This window comes from Callithrix jacchus, chromosome 22 (genome assembly GCF_049354715.1).
Source record: "Callithrix jacchus isolate 240 chromosome 22, calJac240_pri, whole genome shotgun sequence".
Classification (NCBI taxonomy): Eukaryota; Metazoa; Chordata; class Mammalia; order Primates; family Cebidae; genus Callithrix; species Callithrix jacchus.
Genome location: NC_133523.1, coordinates 43,767,457 through 43,784,337, shown reverse-complemented (window position 1 = coordinate 43,784,337; position 16,881 = coordinate 43,767,457). Strand labels below are relative to the sequence as shown.

The window sequence follows — 16,881 nt, the reverse complement described above, 5'->3', positions numbered from 1 at the left end:
ATAATTCCCTCTCCGTGTGGAATCAGAGGGCGGGCCTGCCGCGAAGGCATCTGGGAAATGGAGTTCCTAGGTAGGTGAAGCCGGGCGCCGTCGGGAAGTCAGCGTCGCCTGCGCGGGCGCATCAGACACAGGATGCGCGCGCAGCGCTCTCCGCCCAGCGGAAGTTTTCGCGGGGCAACTGAGAAGGTGAGTACTGGTAACTGCGGGGGATTCGAGGGTCAGCCGCGGAAGCCTAGGATCCCGCTCCAGTCCCCAAGTACAGAGGTGAGGGGAAGGCGAGGCGGAGCGGCGGGAAGTCTCCCAACCTCGTAGCCGCAGCTCGGCCAGGGTGCCTATGATGTCAACCCGAACCTTTGTGGGAGGCGGGGCCCCCGCGGTCGCGGTCTGGGTTCGGGATGAGGGCGACTCCGGGACTGGGGGTTCACTGGCCTGCTCTTGAGCGGGCTTCGTGTTGGGCATGGCTACGGCGGAGATAGATGGGGCTTGAGGGAAATGTGACTGCTGCTCCGCCTGGGCAGCTCGTCGTCCCTTGGTTTCTGTAGGGGGGTGCGACCGAAGGGAGGCTCTGTCGCCTAGGCAACCGTCCCACCTGCACTGGGGTGGGGTCTGACCTTTAGCCTTTTTGCTGTGCTGTCTCCCGAAGTGTAGGAGGAACACTACACTGTAGTTGACACATAGCAACTGTTCAGTAAACATTTGTTGAATAAGTCAAATAAATGGATGGATAAAGACTGGCCTGAGGGTTGGAGCCTTCGGTTTCTGGTGATGAACTGGCCATTGCGTAGGTGACTTCAGCACTCTGAGACTCCTTTCTTTTTTGCATCTACTTTTATTGAGTATGTACTATACGGAAGGCTCCGTGCAACCGATATTGCTACGTCGGAATGCCTAGTCTAATAGGCACCGTTCAAGCCTATATTACAGTAGTGTCTAAAACAAAAACCCTGCCCCAGCTAATTCACGTTCTCATGGTGGCTGGGGATGCCAGACACTGAAAAAGAAGGGTTTAAGAATATTTGCAGGTCTGCAGTCTCTTATCTATAACTTTTAAAATCCAAAACGTTGTAAAAACTGAAAGGTCTTTTTCTGTTTGGCAGCTTACTTGGTAGCCCAGCCTCACCTGGCTTTGAACTTGTTCGCTGGCAATACTCACTCCGAACTGATGTGTGACTATGTAGAGTTTTTAAAAGTACTGTTGTATAAATCACATACTTGCTTATGGAGAGTTGCCCTGGATCCCGCCGGCGTTGTAATATGTAATAAGTTCTAAATTCCAAGAAGTTTGGCGTGGCGCCGTAGCTCCTGCCTGTAATCCCCGCCCTTAAGGAGACCGAGGCAGGAGGATCACCTGGGTTCAGGAGCTCGAGACCAGCCTGGCCAACATGGTGAAACCAGATCTCTACTAAAAATACAAAAATTGGCCAGGCATGGTGGCATGCGCCTGTAATCCCAGCTATTTGGGAGGTTGAGGCAGGAGAGTTGCTTGAACCCAGGAAGCGGAGGTTGCAGGTGAGCTGAGATTGTGCCACTGCTCTCCAGCCTGGGTGGCACAGCGAGACTCTGTCCCAAAGGAAAAGAACTTTTTTTATTTTTTTTATTGCCCACCATCACACAATATGTGGCAGAATAAGATCCAAACCCAGGCAGATTATGTCCCAAATTTATCCTCTTTTTTTTTTTTGAGACGGAGTTTCGCTCTTGTTACCCAGGCTGGAGTGCAATGGCGCAATCTCGGCTCACCGCAACCTCCGCCTCCTGGGTTCAGGCAATTCTCCCACCTCAGCCTCCTGAGTAGCTGGGATTACAGGCACGCGCCACCATGCCCAGCTAATTTTTTGTATTTTTAGTAGAGACGGGGTTTCACCATGTTGACCAGGATGGTCTCGATCTCTTGACCTTGTGATCCACCCACCTCGGCCTCCCAAAGTGCTGGGATTACAGGCATGAGCCACGGCGCCCGGCCCAATTTATCCTCTTAACCCCTATACTGATCTTCTAAGTGGCAGGTCTATTTAAGGACTGTCCAGCTAGATAATTCTGGCCCTGAGCTTGAAGTCTCCAGCTCAATGTCTAGACTTCCCCTGAAAGATGGATGTGTGCTGACACAGCTGGGGACCCCTCTGCCTTCTTGGCATGTTTTCTTCTGCAAAGAAGACAATGATTTATTCGCTCAGCAAACATAGACCCAGCATTTTCTCTGTGCCAGGCCTGTTTGAGGTTCTGGGCATATTGCAGCAAACAAGGCAGACAAAAGTCCCCGCGATCATGAAGCTTACATTCTAGTAAGTCAGAGTAAGTCAGGTGGTGACAAGTACTGTGAGGAAAAATAAAGCAAGGTAAGGAGGATAAAACATGCTATTAGTAAAATGTTGTCCAGGGCCAGGCGCAGTGGCGCGCACCTGTAATCCCAGTGCTTTGGGAGGCTGAGGCAGGCAGATCACCTGAGGTCGGGAGTCCAAGACCATCCCGGCCAACATGGTGAAACCCCGTCTCTACTAAAAATACAAAATTAGCCAGGTGTGGTGGCGGGCGCCTGTAATCCCAGCTACATGGGAGACTGAGGCAGGAGAATCGCTTGAACCTGGGAAGCGCAGGTTGCATTGAGCTGAGATTGCACTACTGCACTCCAACCTGGGCAAAAAGAGGGAAACTTCTTCTAAAAAAAAAAAAAAAAGGTGTCCAATAAGGTCTCTGAGAAGGTGACATTTGAACAGAGAGCTGAAGATGGTGATGAGGGAGTCACCTGTGTTCACTCTGGGGGGACAACATTCCAGGCAGTTGGAAGAGCAAGCGTAAAGTTCTTGGGGAAGAAATGTTCTTGTCATGACTGGGGAAAAGCACCAAAACCAGCGTGGCTGGCTCAGAGTGAGCAAGGGGAGATGGTGGGAGAGACCAGCAAGGGGACAGGGAAATGGCAGCTCATGTAGAGACTCCTGGGCCATGGTAGGAATTTTGGCTTTGATTCTGTCTAAAATGAAATCCACCATATGGTTTTGAGTAAAGGAGGGACAGGGTCTGACTTAGATTTTATTTATTTTCGAGATGGAGTCTCGGTTTGTCACCCAGGCTGGAGTGCAGTGGTGCGATCTCAGCTCATGGCAACCTCCGTCTCCTGGGTTCAAGTGAATCTCGTGCCAAAGCCTCCTGAGTAGCTGGGATTACAGGTGCCCACCACCATGTCTGGCTGATTTTCTTTTGTATTTTTTTTTTTTTTTCTTACTTGAGATGGGTTTTCACCATGTTGGCCAGGCTGGTCTGGAACTCCTGACTTCAAATGATCGGCTTGCCTTGGCCTCCCCAAGTGCTGGGATTACAGGCGTGAGCCACTGCCCAGCCCTCCATATGGTTCTGAGTAGAGGAAGGACAGGGCCAGGGTCTGATTTAGATTTTAAATGGATCCCTCTAGCTACTGGGTTGAAAATAGATTGTAGGGGCAAGTGTAGAAACCAGAAGTCTAGTTAGAAAGCCGCTGCAGTAGCCCAGGGAGAGATGGTGGCCTAGACCAGGCTAGTGGCAGGATGTCAGAACCAGGCTTGGCACATGGTTAAAACCCCTCTTGCCCTGATTCCACACCCAGCATCAGCTTCCAGATTCAAATCTGCAAGAATATTCTGACCTGCTGCCCCAGGAACACAGTCCAGGTGTGCATTTTCATTGTATAAATTGGCACCAGGTTAAGAACATGGGCGTGGCCGAGTGCAGTAACTCACACCTGTAATCCCAGCACTTTGGGAGGCAAGCGGATCACAAGGTTGGCAGTTTGAGACCAGCCTGGACAATATGGTGAAACCCCATCGTTACTAAAAAATACAAAAATTAGCTGGGCATGGTGGTATGTGCCTGTAATCCCAGCTACTCGGGAAGCAGTGGCAGGAGAATTGCTTGAAGCTGGGAGGCGGAAGTTACAGTGAGCCAAGATCGTGCCATTGCACTCCAGCTGGGCAATAAGAGTGAAACTTTGTCTCAAAAAAAAAAAAAGAATGTGGACTTTGGGGCTCAGGGCTCTGGATTTCAGCTCCGTCCCCATCGTTTTCTAGGTGAGTGGAGTCGGGTCTGGGGGAAGGAGAATGCATCATTTTGTAGCTTTCAAAGATGGGATGACCATCCCTACCTCACAAGAGTGGAGGGAAAGATTAAACAAAATCATGTGTCTGCCTTGCCTCTTTAGAGCTGTGTGACCTTGGGCAAGTCATTTTCTCTCTGAGCCTCTGCTTCTCAGAAATCACTCTTACCTTGAAGAGGGTGACTGAAGGTTCTGTAGATAATACCTCCCAGGAACTTAGCACAGTGATCCGCACATACTGAACTGTCACAAAATGAGCGCTGTCATTAAGTGAGTGACTTAACCCCAGTGCAGCCAGGACTGCCTGTTCCCTGTTCTGGTTACTAAGTTCAGAGGAGAAATTATCCCCCAATTCAGTGATGTAGAACCACCATTTGTTGTGCCCGTGGATCCTGTGTGCCAGGAATTCAGAGTGAGCACAGCGGGGTGGCCTGTTTCTGCTCCCTGATGCCTGTGGCTTAGCAGGAAGACGAAGCCTGGGGTCTAAGTGGCCTGAGGACTTGCCCACTCACATATCCAGCAGCTGACACTGGCTGTTGGCCGCAGACCTCAGTACCTCTCCTCCTGAGCCTCTCCACGTGACTTCTCTGCCTGGGCTACTTGAGGCTGCCTCATGACATGGAAACTGGGCTCCATGGGTGAGCATCCCAAGCAAGCCAGCCAGGAGCAAGTTACTTATGACCCAGCCTTGGAAGTCTTATGGCCTTACATCTGCCCGTCCTCTATCGGTAGAAGCAGTCACAGCTCTGCCCAAATCCACAGGGGGTCGAACAGACACCCTGAATCCTGGGAGCAGGGGTGACACGGTTCCAAAAAGCACACAGGACCAGAAATACTGGTGTGGCACGCTTTTGAAAATACAAATGCCACACTCTCCAGTGAAGTGGTGACAGTTCTGGAACCTGCCTCCTGGACGGTAGTATAGATGAAATAGGATAATGCATAGAAAGCTCTCTGCCTGGGGGACTCCTTCCCAGATTTTGAAGACTCGCTCCCTAGTTTCCTTTGGGTCTCTGTTCAGATGTCTCCCTCTGGGCAAGGCCCCCTTACCCACCCTGTGTGAACGATGCCCCGCCGCCCTCTGTGGCATCCTTTTTTGTCCTGTGGTGCTTTGTTGTCCTCCGTAGCACTGTCTCCATCCAGCCTGTTCAGCAGTTCCTTGCTTATTTGCTTGTTAGCTTCTCTTCTCCCACCAGAACACAAGCTTCCCGAGGGCAGGGGCTGTGTTGTTTCCTTTGCTGCTGTTTCCCCAGTGGCTGGCATAAACAGGAAACTCAGTAAATAATTATAGAATAGATGAATGAGTGAATGAATGGACAAATGGATTTGGCACGTGCTGGCCACATGGCCAGTGCTCGGTGAACATTAGCTGTTATCTTTCGTTGCTATGTGAAAGCATGAATCAGCCTCTCCACTTTTGTTCACTTACAGGTTGCTGTCAAGATGGAGTTTCCAGCCCAGTAAATCCAAGGGCCAGGCTGTGACCTCATAAAGGTATTATCCCTTGGGCACAGCCTCTCAAGGCCTTTTTCCTTTTTCCCACCAGCAGCTGTCTCCTGCTTGTCTCTCTGGGTTGCTGCTGGGTAGCTGCACTCCCAGGAGGAACATGGTCATGGGTATGGCAGAGCTCACCTGTTTAGGCACTTGCTGCATCCTGGAGGCATCTTTATCCGAGGGCAGCCAGCGTCTGGGGAGATTCCACTTAACATGAACCCGTTTAAAACCGGCACAGATTTCTGCCAGGCTCCCACCTGTAATTCCAGTACTTTGGGAGGCAAAGGCGGGTAGATCATTTGAGGTCAGGAGTTCGAAACCAGCTTGGCCAACATGGTGAAAACCCATCTCTACTAAAAATATAAAAATCAGCTAGGCGTGGTGGTGCACACCTGTAGTCCTAAAAGAATCTCTTCAACCCAGGAGGCAGAGGTCGCAGTGTGCTGAGATCACGCCACTGCACTCCAGCCTGGGCAACAAGAGCAAAACTCCATCTCCAAAAAAAAATTAGCTGGATGTGGTAGTGCGTTACCTGTAGTCCCAGCTACGCAGGACACTGAGGCAGGAAAATCCCTTGAACCTAGAAGGTGGATGTTGTAGTGAGCCAAAATCGTGCCACTACACTCCAGGCTGGGTGACAGAGCAAAACTCTGTCTCAAAATAAATAAAACCATCACAGATTTCTAAACAGATCCTTTGTTCACTTAAGAAATCTAGACCAGGCATGGTGATCCACACCTGTAATCTCAGTACTTTGGGAGGCCAAGGCAAGAATATTGCCTGAGCTCAGGAGTTCGAGACCAGCCTGGGCGACATACGGAGACCTTGTCTCTACAAAAAGTTAAAAAAAAAAAAAAAAAAAAAAAAAGCCATGGTGGCACATGCCTGTAGTCCCAACTACTTGGGAGGCTGAGGTGAGAGGGTGTCCTGAGCCCAAGAGGTCGAGTATGCAGTGAGCCATGATGGTGCCATCGCACTCCAGCCTGAGTGACAGAGTGGGAGCTGTTGCTAAAAAATACAAAAGAAGTCTAGCAAAGTCTGTCTAGGCTAGGTTTCAGTAACAAGCAACTTCCCAGTCTTAGTGGTTTAACGCAATCACACATTCTTTCTAATCCAACTCTCCAGGCACCAGCCTCTAGGCAGTTTAAAAAAATTTTTTTTGGCCAGGCACAGTAGCTCACGCCTGTAATCCCAGCACTTTGGGAGGCCGAGGCGGGTGGATCACAAGGTCAAGAGATTGAGACCATCCTGGTCAATATGGTGAAACCCCGTCTCTACTAAAAATACAAAAAATTAGCTGGGCATGGTGGCATGTGCCTGTAATCCCAGCTACTCAGGAGGCTGAGGCAGGAGAATTGCCTGAACCCAGGAGGTGGAGGTTGTGGTGAGCCGAGATCGCGCCATTGCACTCTAGCCTGGGTAACAAGAGCGAAACTCCGTCTCAAAAAAAAAGAAAAAAAAATTTTAATTTGCTAGGCCTAGTGGCTCACACCTATAATCCCAGCTCTTCTGGAGACTGAGGCGGGAGAATAGCTTGAACCCAGGAGGCAGAGGTTGCAGTGAGCCGAGATCACGCCATTGCACTCCAGCCTGGGCAACAGAAGGAGACTCCGTCTCAAAAAATAAAATTTTAATTTTTGATTTACATAGGTACATAGTAGGTATATGTATTTATTGGGTACATCTAGCCAATTTTGATCTTGTGACACCAGCGTCAACACCCAAGTTTGCCTGGGAGAAAGCGAAGAAGAGGCAGTGAGACCTCTAGCTTAACAAAAATGCTCACCAGTATTTATACCTTTGAGAAGACAGAGATGCTCTTTTACATATTATTACCAGGACAGCACATCGCTAAGTTACACAACCAGTCAGAACGACTGACTTTCTTGAGGGTAGAAGATACTTGACCGACAGGCTTTGCAGTCCAGGTGTCTTACACAACTCCTTTGTTTGAAAAAACAGAAGGGCAGATTTATGCTGCAGAGTATTTCTGCTCTTCTACAGCCTGAGAAAGGAGTCCAGGACCCTGTCTATCCTCATGTGGCTGAGATTTCTTTACCAGCTGATGGGATGGCCTGTGGTTTTGAAGGACAAGCTCTAGAATTTCAGAAGTCAGTACCTAGAGGAAATAGGCTGAGAAGCTCAGAACTTCCTATCGAAGAAGAAAGGGAAGAACAGAAATATCATGACTGGAATATAGTGACTGGGGGACAAGGCATGATATGGTCACAGCAACCACTGACGTAAAAGGCTTTCTGTGCGCCAGGCCCTGTTCTTAGCACCTCATGTAAATGTATTCATTTAGACCTCAACGGCAATTCTGTCAGATAGGTGCTGGGAGAAGCCCCATCTTATCCTGGGGTGGACTGTGGCACAGAGAGGTTAAGTAGTTTGCCCAGCATGTGGCAGATGTGGGATTCAAATCTGGCAGCCTGGAGCCAAACTGTGATCTTACGGACTCCAGTGTTTGCATTTGCATCAGAAGCCAGCCTTTACAATAAATAAAGGAAAAGGTCTCTTGCAGCCAGGATGGTAGCTCATGCCTATAATCCCAGCACTTTTGGGAGGCTGAGGCAGGAGGATTGCTGGAGGCCAGGAGTTCCAGACTAGCCTGGGCAACATAGTAAGACCCCCATCTCTACAAAAAAATAAAAATAAAAATTAGTCAGGCGTGGTGGCACACACCTGTAGTCCCAGCTACCTGGGAAGATTGCTTGAGCCCAGGAGTTTGAGGCTGCAGTGAGCCGTGATCATGCCACTGTATTCCTACCTGGTGACAGAGTGAGACCCCGTCTCTAAAAAAACTAAAGAATTTTCTCTTTCAAGGTGAAATTAAATCACAAGCACATATTTATATTAACTTCTATTTTTCTATTTCAATAGTTTCACGTTCCTTTCTTAATCTTTTTTTTTTTTTTTTTTTTGAGGTGGAGTTTTGCTCTTGTTGCCCAGGCTGGAGTGCAGTGTCACAACCTCGGCTCACCAAAACCTCTGCCCCCCGGGTTGAAGCAATTCTCCTGCCTCAGCCTCCTGAGTAGCTGGGATTACAGGCTCCCGCCACCACAACTGGCTAATTTTGTATTTTTGTAGGGACAGGGTATCTTCATGTTGGTCAGGCTGGTCTCAAACTCCTGACCTCAGGTGATCCTTCCACTTCGGCCTCCCAAAGTGCTGGGATTACAGGCGTGAGCCACTGTGCCCAACTGATAGTTTCATTTTTAATTGTTAATGTACACTAAGCCTTACACTATAAGAGCAAAGAAATGGCCCTTTTTGTTGTTGTTGCTGCGATTTGTTTTGTTTGTTTGTTTAAGACGGAATTTTCACTGTTTTTATCCAGGCTGGAATGCAGTGACGCGATCTTGGCTCACTACAACCTCTACCTCCTGAGTTGAAGTGACTTTCCTGCCTCAGCCTCCCAAGTAGCTGGGATTACAGGCGTGCACCACTACACCCGCCTAATTTTTTTGTATTTTTAGTATAGACAGGGTTTCACCATGTCAGACAGACTGGTCTCGAACTCCTGACCTTGGGTGATCTGCCCTCCTTGGCCTCCCAAAGTGCTGGGATTACAGGTGTGAGCCACTGAGCCCAGTGCGTTGCTGCTGTTTGTAAGATGCTCATTACAAATAGCGCTGCCATAATGAGGGGCAGTACAAACCGCCTGTTGTACTTCATCCCTGTTGATCTTCTCTTCACTAGCCGAGTTCTTCCATACCCTCCTTTGTCGTAGGCTCAGCATGTAATTTGGACTTTTACAAAGTATCAGGAAATAGATGCAAAGCATAAAGAGTAAAGTAGTGAACACTCATCATTCTACTAAATTAGTCAGGATAGAATAGGCTGTGCTGCTGTGACAAATTAACCCTAAAAGTTTGGCAGCTCAATACAACAGAATTGTGTTTGCTGATCACGAGGTTCCAGTGTGGACCAGGCAGCCCTCTTTCATCTCATTGCTATGTCATTTGGGAGCCATGGCCTCCAGGGCCATCCCTGCAGGTGGACGGGGAGGCAGAGGAGGTACTCTGACTCCTAACTGCCTCAGCCATGAGATGACTCTACTCATACCCCATTGGCCAGAATTAGTCATGTGGCCCCTACCTCACTGCAGGGGAACCTGGGAAGTACAGGGCAGCAGATGGATATTTGGGGAACATTGACTCTCTCTCCCATTCCCATCATATGTTTTAAGAAGTGAACATCACACACGTAGTTGAAGACCCTGGCTCTGCCTCCTGCACGCTCACCTGTGATGAAGAGCAGTTCTCCCACAGTACCTCCACTGACCTCCAGCCATCCCGCTTCACTTTGTGTTCATTCTGTTTCGTAGCATGATCTCCTTCTGTCCAGACTGTGGCAAAAATATCCAAGCAGCATTCAAATTCTGCCCCTACTGTGGACATTCTTTGCCGATAGAGGAGCATGTAGTGTCCCAGACCTTTGTCAAGCCATGTGTGTCATCCTCCCGAGGTAAGAACCAGAGCTTTGAGCCTATTCCTGCAGAGGGGATGAGGTGCCTGCACTTGTGTGTCTCGGGATGGAGGATGCCTTTGCAGCCTGCCTGACCATCTCCTGATACTGGAGAAGTTCAGGCCTCAGGACTGGACCACTCAGACTACCCTCAGTCTCTTGGCCTCTTATTGTCCTCATGGCTTTGACCACCGTCTCCGTATTAACAACTCCTTCATTTCTATCTCCTGCCAGCCTGGACTCCTTCCCTGCTTGGAGGAGACGTGTATGTGCAGCCTGCCTACTTGGCATCTGCAGGTTGAGTGTCCCTTATCCAAAATGATCAGGACCAGAAGTGTTTCAGATTTTGGAAGATTTGCATTATACTTACTGGTTGATCATCCCTAATTTAAAAATCTGAAATCTGGCCAGGCACGGTAGCTCATGCCTGTAACCCCAGCACTTTGGGAGGCTGAGGCAGGCAGATCACTTGAGGTCAGGAGTTTGAGACCAGCCTGGCCAACAAGCTGAAACCCCATCTGTACTAAATATACAAAAATTAGCTGGGTATAGTGGTGAACGCCTATAATCCCAGCAACCTGGGAGGCTGAGGCAGTAGAATCACTTGAACCCAGGAGGGAGAGGTTGCAGTGAGCCGAGATCGTGCCACTGCACTCCGGCCTGGGCAACAGAGCAAGACTCTGTCGTAAAAAAGGAAAAAAAAAAATCTGGAATCCACAGTAGCCCAGTGAAATTTCCTTTGAGCATCCTTTTGACACTCAGAAAGTTTTAGATTTTGGAGCATTTTGCGTTTCAGATTTCTAGATTTGGGATGTTCAACCTGTGTTGGATGTCCTGGGACCAACCGTGCTGGCTGAGTTAGTCAGTGTCAACTAAAAAGAAATGACATTTGTTTTTAGCAATATGGCAGACCAGATGATAATAAAAACTCCTTGTAGTTCAATGTGCCCAAATATGTTGAATAAAACATAAAAATGTCTTTTTAAAACATAGAGCTATGTGGTAGGAAACTAAGGGGAATCCATGGAGGTGAGAAACAATAGGAAAACAGAGACCACAGCGCTGCATTGGTGTTACTTGTGCTGGGGCTGTTTACTATTGGCCTGGAACCTGGGTTTTATTGGGATATGGGAGACAAATCTTAGGGCCTTAGCAGTGCAGGAGTTGCAGTTGGAAAACTCTTAAATCTGGGGCTCCTCAGTGGGCAAACTGCAGCGAAAGTAATTGTTCCACAGAGAAAATTGGTGGAGACATTTGTCAGCCTTTGGTGGTGGGTTAAAAAAAAAAAGGAGGAATGTCTTCTTTGAGATTTTTTTTTTTTTTTTTTTTTTTTTTTTTTTTTTTTTGAGACCCAGTCTCTCTCTGCCACCCAGGCTAGAGTGCAGTGGTGTGATCGTGGCTCGCTGCAACCTCCACCTCCTGAGTTCAAGCAATTCTCCTGCCTCAGCTTCCAAGTAGCTGGGATTACAGGCATCTGCCACCACACCTGGCTAATTTTTATATTTTTTTGGTAGAGACAGGATTTCATCATGTTGGCCAGCCTGGTCTCAAACTCCTGACCTCAGGTGATCCACCCGCCTCGGCCTCCCAAAGTGCTGGGATTACAGGCGTGAGCCACCACACCCAGCCTTCTTTGAGAATTCCTAACCAGGAATTCATGTTCTCACCAGTTTGGGGCCAGAAGTCACACTGATCTGTGTGGTCCCCCAAAATGCAAGCTGAACATTTAACTTAAAGTGGTGAGATGTGAGTATCCCTCCCTGCCTGATATAAACAGATCTTCTCTTGGAAAACATTCTTTAAAGACAAACCTCAGGGAATGTCCAAGGAACATGAGCACCAGTCTTTGTTGATTTCCAAGGACACCAGGAAATAAGCTAGCCTGAGAGTCAGCAGAAACAACAAATTACAGAATCAGACCTGGAAAGACCACAGACCTTAGAATTAATAGATGAGAATATTTACAAAGCACGCTTGATACATTTAAGGAAATAAAGTAGGCCAGGCACGGTTGCTCACGCCTGTAGTCCCAGCACTTTGGGAGGCCGAGGCGGCTGGATCATGAGGTCAAGAGATCGAGACTATCCTGACCAACATGGTGAAACCCCGTCTCTACTAAAAATACAAAAATTAGCTGGGCGAGGTGGCGGGTACCTGTGGTCCCAGCTACTCTGGAGGCTGAGAATTGCTTGAACCTGGGAAGCGGAGGTTGCAGTGAGCTGAGATTGTGCCATTGCACTCCAGCCTGAGTAATGAGAGCGAAGCTCCATCTCAAAAAATAAAAATAAAATAACAAATTGAAAGTACAATGAAGGAGTAAGTTAAAGTTGCAGAGGCAGATAGGAGAAGGAACGAAGTAAAACCTCTAATGATTGTGTGTGTGTATACACAATCATTGTATGTTTATGTGTATATGTGTGTGTGATATATAATCATTGTAATCAGAAACTAAATGGGTGGTTTAAACAGCAGACAAGACATAGCTAAAGGGAGAATTAGCTAACTGGAAGATAGATTTTAAGAAATTATGAGGAAGAGGCCAGACATGGTGGCTCATGCCTGAAATCCCAGCACTTTGGGAGGATGAGGTGGGCAGATCACTTGGGGTCAGGAGTTCAAGACCAGTCTGGCCAACATAGGGAAGCCTGTCTCTACTAAAAATATAAAAATTAGCTGGGTGTGTTGGTGCATGACTGTAATCCCAATGCTTAGGAGGCTGAGGCAGGAGAATTGCTTAAACCCAAGAGGCAGAGGTTGCAGTGAGCCCAGATCACACCACTGCACTCCAGCCTGAGCAACAGAGTGAGACTCCATCTCAAAAATAGATATATATAAAGAAATTTTGTGGAAGAGGACACATAGTGGCAAAATGCTAGAAGATACAAGAGAGGCTAAGACCCAGGAAGAAGAGAATAACTAAAAGGAACAGTTTGCTTAGATATTCATGTGATAGAAGAAGCAAGAATTGGTCTTGAGGGCCAAAGAGAAGAGCATAGCTGAATATAGCCTCAGGGCTCCAGGTCCTATGGTGCCTGCAAAGGGCCTTTGTAACTTCAGCCTGCATTTTGTCTGCCTTTCTTTAGGCTCAAAGAGAGAGCTGAACTCCAGTTTTGAAGTCTCTCCCAAGAAGGTGAAATGGTCCAGCTCTGTCACCTCTCCACCTCTCTTCTCAGATGGTGACAGTTCTGAGTCTGAAGATACCCCAAGTTCCTCTGAGAGATCCAAAGGTAAGCGTTAAGGTCAATCTGGCCTGACTCTAAGTGGGACCAAGTTAGATCATCTGACGATGTTTGAGACAAAACTGCCATAGCCCTGGCTCAGACATCATCCAGCCCTGCCTGACTCTCACTCACTCCAGCATCTCCCCCTCCAGTGTGCTTCTACATGGCCCCACATGGGTCTTCTGGCACCCAAAGCTGCCCCAGCCCCTCCCTGCACACAGCCCCCTGCTGTTCCTAGCACCCACAGGCCAAGCTCTTCAGCCTGGCATCTGTGTGGCCTGGTTTCTGCTTTAGCCCTCAACACAGTCTTTGTCCAGAAAACTCACTTTTGGAGATTAACCTTGGTCTTTGCTAAGCCTGTTCCCTCAGCCCAGGGCACTCTCCCCTTCCTTCTTGGCCTGGCGTACTGCCACTCAGCCGGTCTGGTCTCTAGGAAGCCTCTCTTGGGTACCATAGGCTTACATCCAGACCTCTGCATGCCCGCCAGAGCCTCTCTCCAGCTTCTCTGTCTGGTGCCCCCTGTGCCTGCTGCTGCCTTCATTGGAGCACACGTCACTCTTGGCTCCACATCCCTTTCGGCCTCACTGTCTGGACTGGGGGCCATTTGCCGGCAGGGAACAAGCACAACTCAGGTGTATGTTTACTGGGCCCCTGGATCTGAAGCCACAGCCACAGTTGCAGTATGAGGTGTCCCTTTGCTCCTCCTTAGCCTCTGGGCCCCAGAGGCATTACATGCCTTTAGGGGATGGTAGGTGGGAGGAATGGTAAGTGATGTCTTTTCCTGTGTCCAAGGCTGTCTCCCACCGTACCTGCCTCATTGTCTTGCCAGTCTAGGAGCCCTTCCAGGGCATGGCTGTGGTCTAACAAATTTCTCAGCCCTTTTCTGTATCAGGACTGAGTCCTTTTGCAGGATGTTTTTGGGTAAACATCTAGAATATCCCTTTTTCCCAGGCAAACTTCTACTCATCCAACATCCCTTCCTCCAAGAAGCCTACCCTGACTTCTCCAGTCAGGATCTCTTTCTCTTTTGATCCCTAATATCTGTCTGTACTGCCCTGTCTCAGACCAAATCTGACTGGCTGTGTCTAGAACAGACTTCCCCACTAGACTGGGCACTCCTGAGAGAAGGATGCAGGTCCGACTCCTGTCTGGCCCCCCAACATCATCACACAAAGCCTGACCCATAGAGGGTCCCAGGAAGTGTTCGCTGAATGCACGAATTCATAAAGGAATAGTATTTTGTGCTATTTCACTCTCCATCTAAGTCTTCTCTTCCGGATGACTTAGCGCTTTTGCTTTATTCTTAACATCCTCCTGCAGGCTCCCGGAGCAGACCCCCAACTCCCAAAAGCAGCCCTCAGAAGACCAGGAAGAGCCCTCAGAAGACCAGGCAGAGCCCTCAGGTGACCAGGTGCAGCCCTCAGAAGACCAGGCAGAGCCCTCAGGTGACCAAGTGCAGCCCTCAGAAGACCAGGCAGAGCCCTCAGGTGACCAAGTGCAGCCCTCAGAAGACCAGGCAGAGCCCTCAGATGCTGAAGCGGAGCCGGGTGACCACCTCACTTGAAGCTTTGCCCATAGGGACAGTGCTGACAGACAAGAGTGGGCGACAGTGGAAGCTGATGTCGCTCCAGACCAGGGGCGACCAGGGAATTCTCTATGAAGGTACACTCTGTCCCTGGACAGACAGGGGCTGGGTCATCTCAGCACTTGGACAGTGGGAGGGGGACCCGTTTCTGAGAATGGGAATGGAAGCCACATCCCTTGCTGCAGACCTGCCACTAGGCAACTTTCTCTTAGACCTAGGACTCTACACCTACCCACCTGCAGGGCCGGGCAATAGTGGGAAGAAGTGCAGCAGGCTGGGGGAAGGCAGTGGGGAGTGGTGGGGACTGCGGCCGGTCGGAAAGCATGTGCCCCATGTGACGTGTGCCCCTCCTCGCTCCACCTGCTGTTGTCACGTGGGGAGCGCAGGCCCAGGGGCTGCATGTTAAGGACAATTGTTGTGGCCAGCGTGCAGAGAGGATGGTCCCTCCACCTAAAATTTAGTTCAAACATTGAGCCTGACAATGTCACACACACACCAAGCGGATATGAGAAGTATATTGCTTACGTAACAGGGGGCCCTGTGAAGAGCAGGGCAGGCCCCCCCCACAGATCTGAAATGCCCTGAGAGTGAGGAAAGGAGACCGGCCAGGTGTTTCCATTGTGGTTGGTGGTGGGGCTGGGGTGAGGGTTCCTGTACACGGGCCAACGCCATGCATGGTTTGAGTCTCCTGGATGCAGACACCAAAGGTGGGAGCACCCAGGCTTGCTCGTCCGCTTGCCCAGGGTGGGATGGAAGGGGAGGAGGGAGGCATGAGGCTGAAAAGCCCAGACTCTGTCACATGAGGAAAATCGCTATGGCAGTAGTCGTAGTGTGACTTGTACTAAGTATTGAGTGCTTAGGCAAGGCCAGCCCTGTTCTAAGCACTTGACATGGGTTTTTCTTTCCCTTTCTTTTATTTTTGGAGCTTTTTAATTGAGATAAAACTTACATTAAAGTTATTTTTATTATTATTATTTTGAGAGGGAGTCTTGCTCTGTCACCCAGGCTGGAGTGCACTGGCGCAATCTCAGCTCATTGCAACCTCTATCTCCTGGGTTCAAGCGACTCTCTTGCTTAGCCTCCTGAGTAGCTGAGATTATAGGCACATGCCACCATACTCAGCTAAGTTTTGTTTGTTTGTTTTTGTATTTTTAGTACAGATGGGGTTTTATCATGTTGGCCAGGCTGGTCTCGAACTGCTGACCTCAAGTGATCCACCTGCCTCGGCCTCCCAAAGTACTGGGATTATAGGCATGAGCCACCACGAAAATTCTTTTAAAGGCTACAGCTGAGTGGCTTCCACAATATTCATAGTATTATGCAACCATGATCACTGTCTAATTCCAGGGCCTTTCCATCACCCCAAAAAGAAAGCCAGTACCTTTCAGCCATCACTCCCATTCCTCTGTCCTCCAATCCACTGGCAGCCACTAACCTCCTTTCTGCCTCATGGGCTTGCCCCTTCTTGGGCAAGTTCACAGAGGCAGAATCCTACACTGTGTGGCCCCCTGTGTCTGGCATTCCTCCCTCAGCAGCATGTGCCCTAGGTGCATCTGTGCCTTGATGTGTCACTGCCACACTCCTTTACGGCCGCAGGATATTCCTCTGTATGGGGATACCCCGTGTGGCTTATCTGCTTAGTGGTTATCAGGCATTTGGGTCATTTCCACTTTGGGCTGTGCTGAGTAATGCTGCCATCAATATTTGCTTACAGATTATTTGATGGACAGAGGTTTGCTAGATTCTCACCACAGCCGTAGGATGCCGGTACTCTCACCATCCCCATTTTATACGTGAGGAACATGGATCCCAGAGGTGTGAATAATTAGCTAGGCTCTGGGCTCAGTCTTCCAAGTTTTCAAGGAAGAGCTTGCAGCCTGGATTTCAATAGGAAATCTTTGATTTAGAAGTGCCCACTGGCCAGACAAGCCTGTGGGCAATTTTGAGCCTCCTGTTGGCCATCCCTGACTTGGAGTCTGGGCAGGTGGGTGGGACAGCCAGTGTCTCAGACAGCCCCGAAGCTGAGCCTGACTTGGCTCCGACACGCT

At 49.2% G+C, this 16,881-nt stretch overlaps 1 protein-coding gene across 4 annotated transcripts in view; it reads left to right on the top strand.

Annotated features, from left to right (window-relative positions):
- VRK3 (VRK serine/threonine kinase 3) overlaps positions 1-16,881 on the top strand; it is a 47,818-nt gene that overhangs the window by 336 nt on the left and 30,601 nt on the right. For 2 of the 4 annotated variants that reach the window (XM_054250386.2, XM_035286588.3), the window contains exons 1-5: positions 157-186; positions 5,495-5,557; positions 9,888-10,027; positions 13,111-13,254; positions 14,569-14,910. In XM_054250386.2, the coding sequence (XP_054106361.1) occupies positions 9,889-10,027; positions 13,111-13,254; positions 14,569-14,910 (625 nt within the window). In that variant the 5' untranslated portion in view covers positions 157-186; positions 5,495-5,557; position 9,888. Of the gene's footprint in view, positions 1-156; positions 265-5,494; positions 5,558-9,887; positions 10,028-13,110; positions 13,255-14,568; positions 14,911-16,881 lie in introns of those variants that run through there. The other 2 variants (XM_035286589.3, XM_035286590.3) reach the window with 2 other exon arrangements.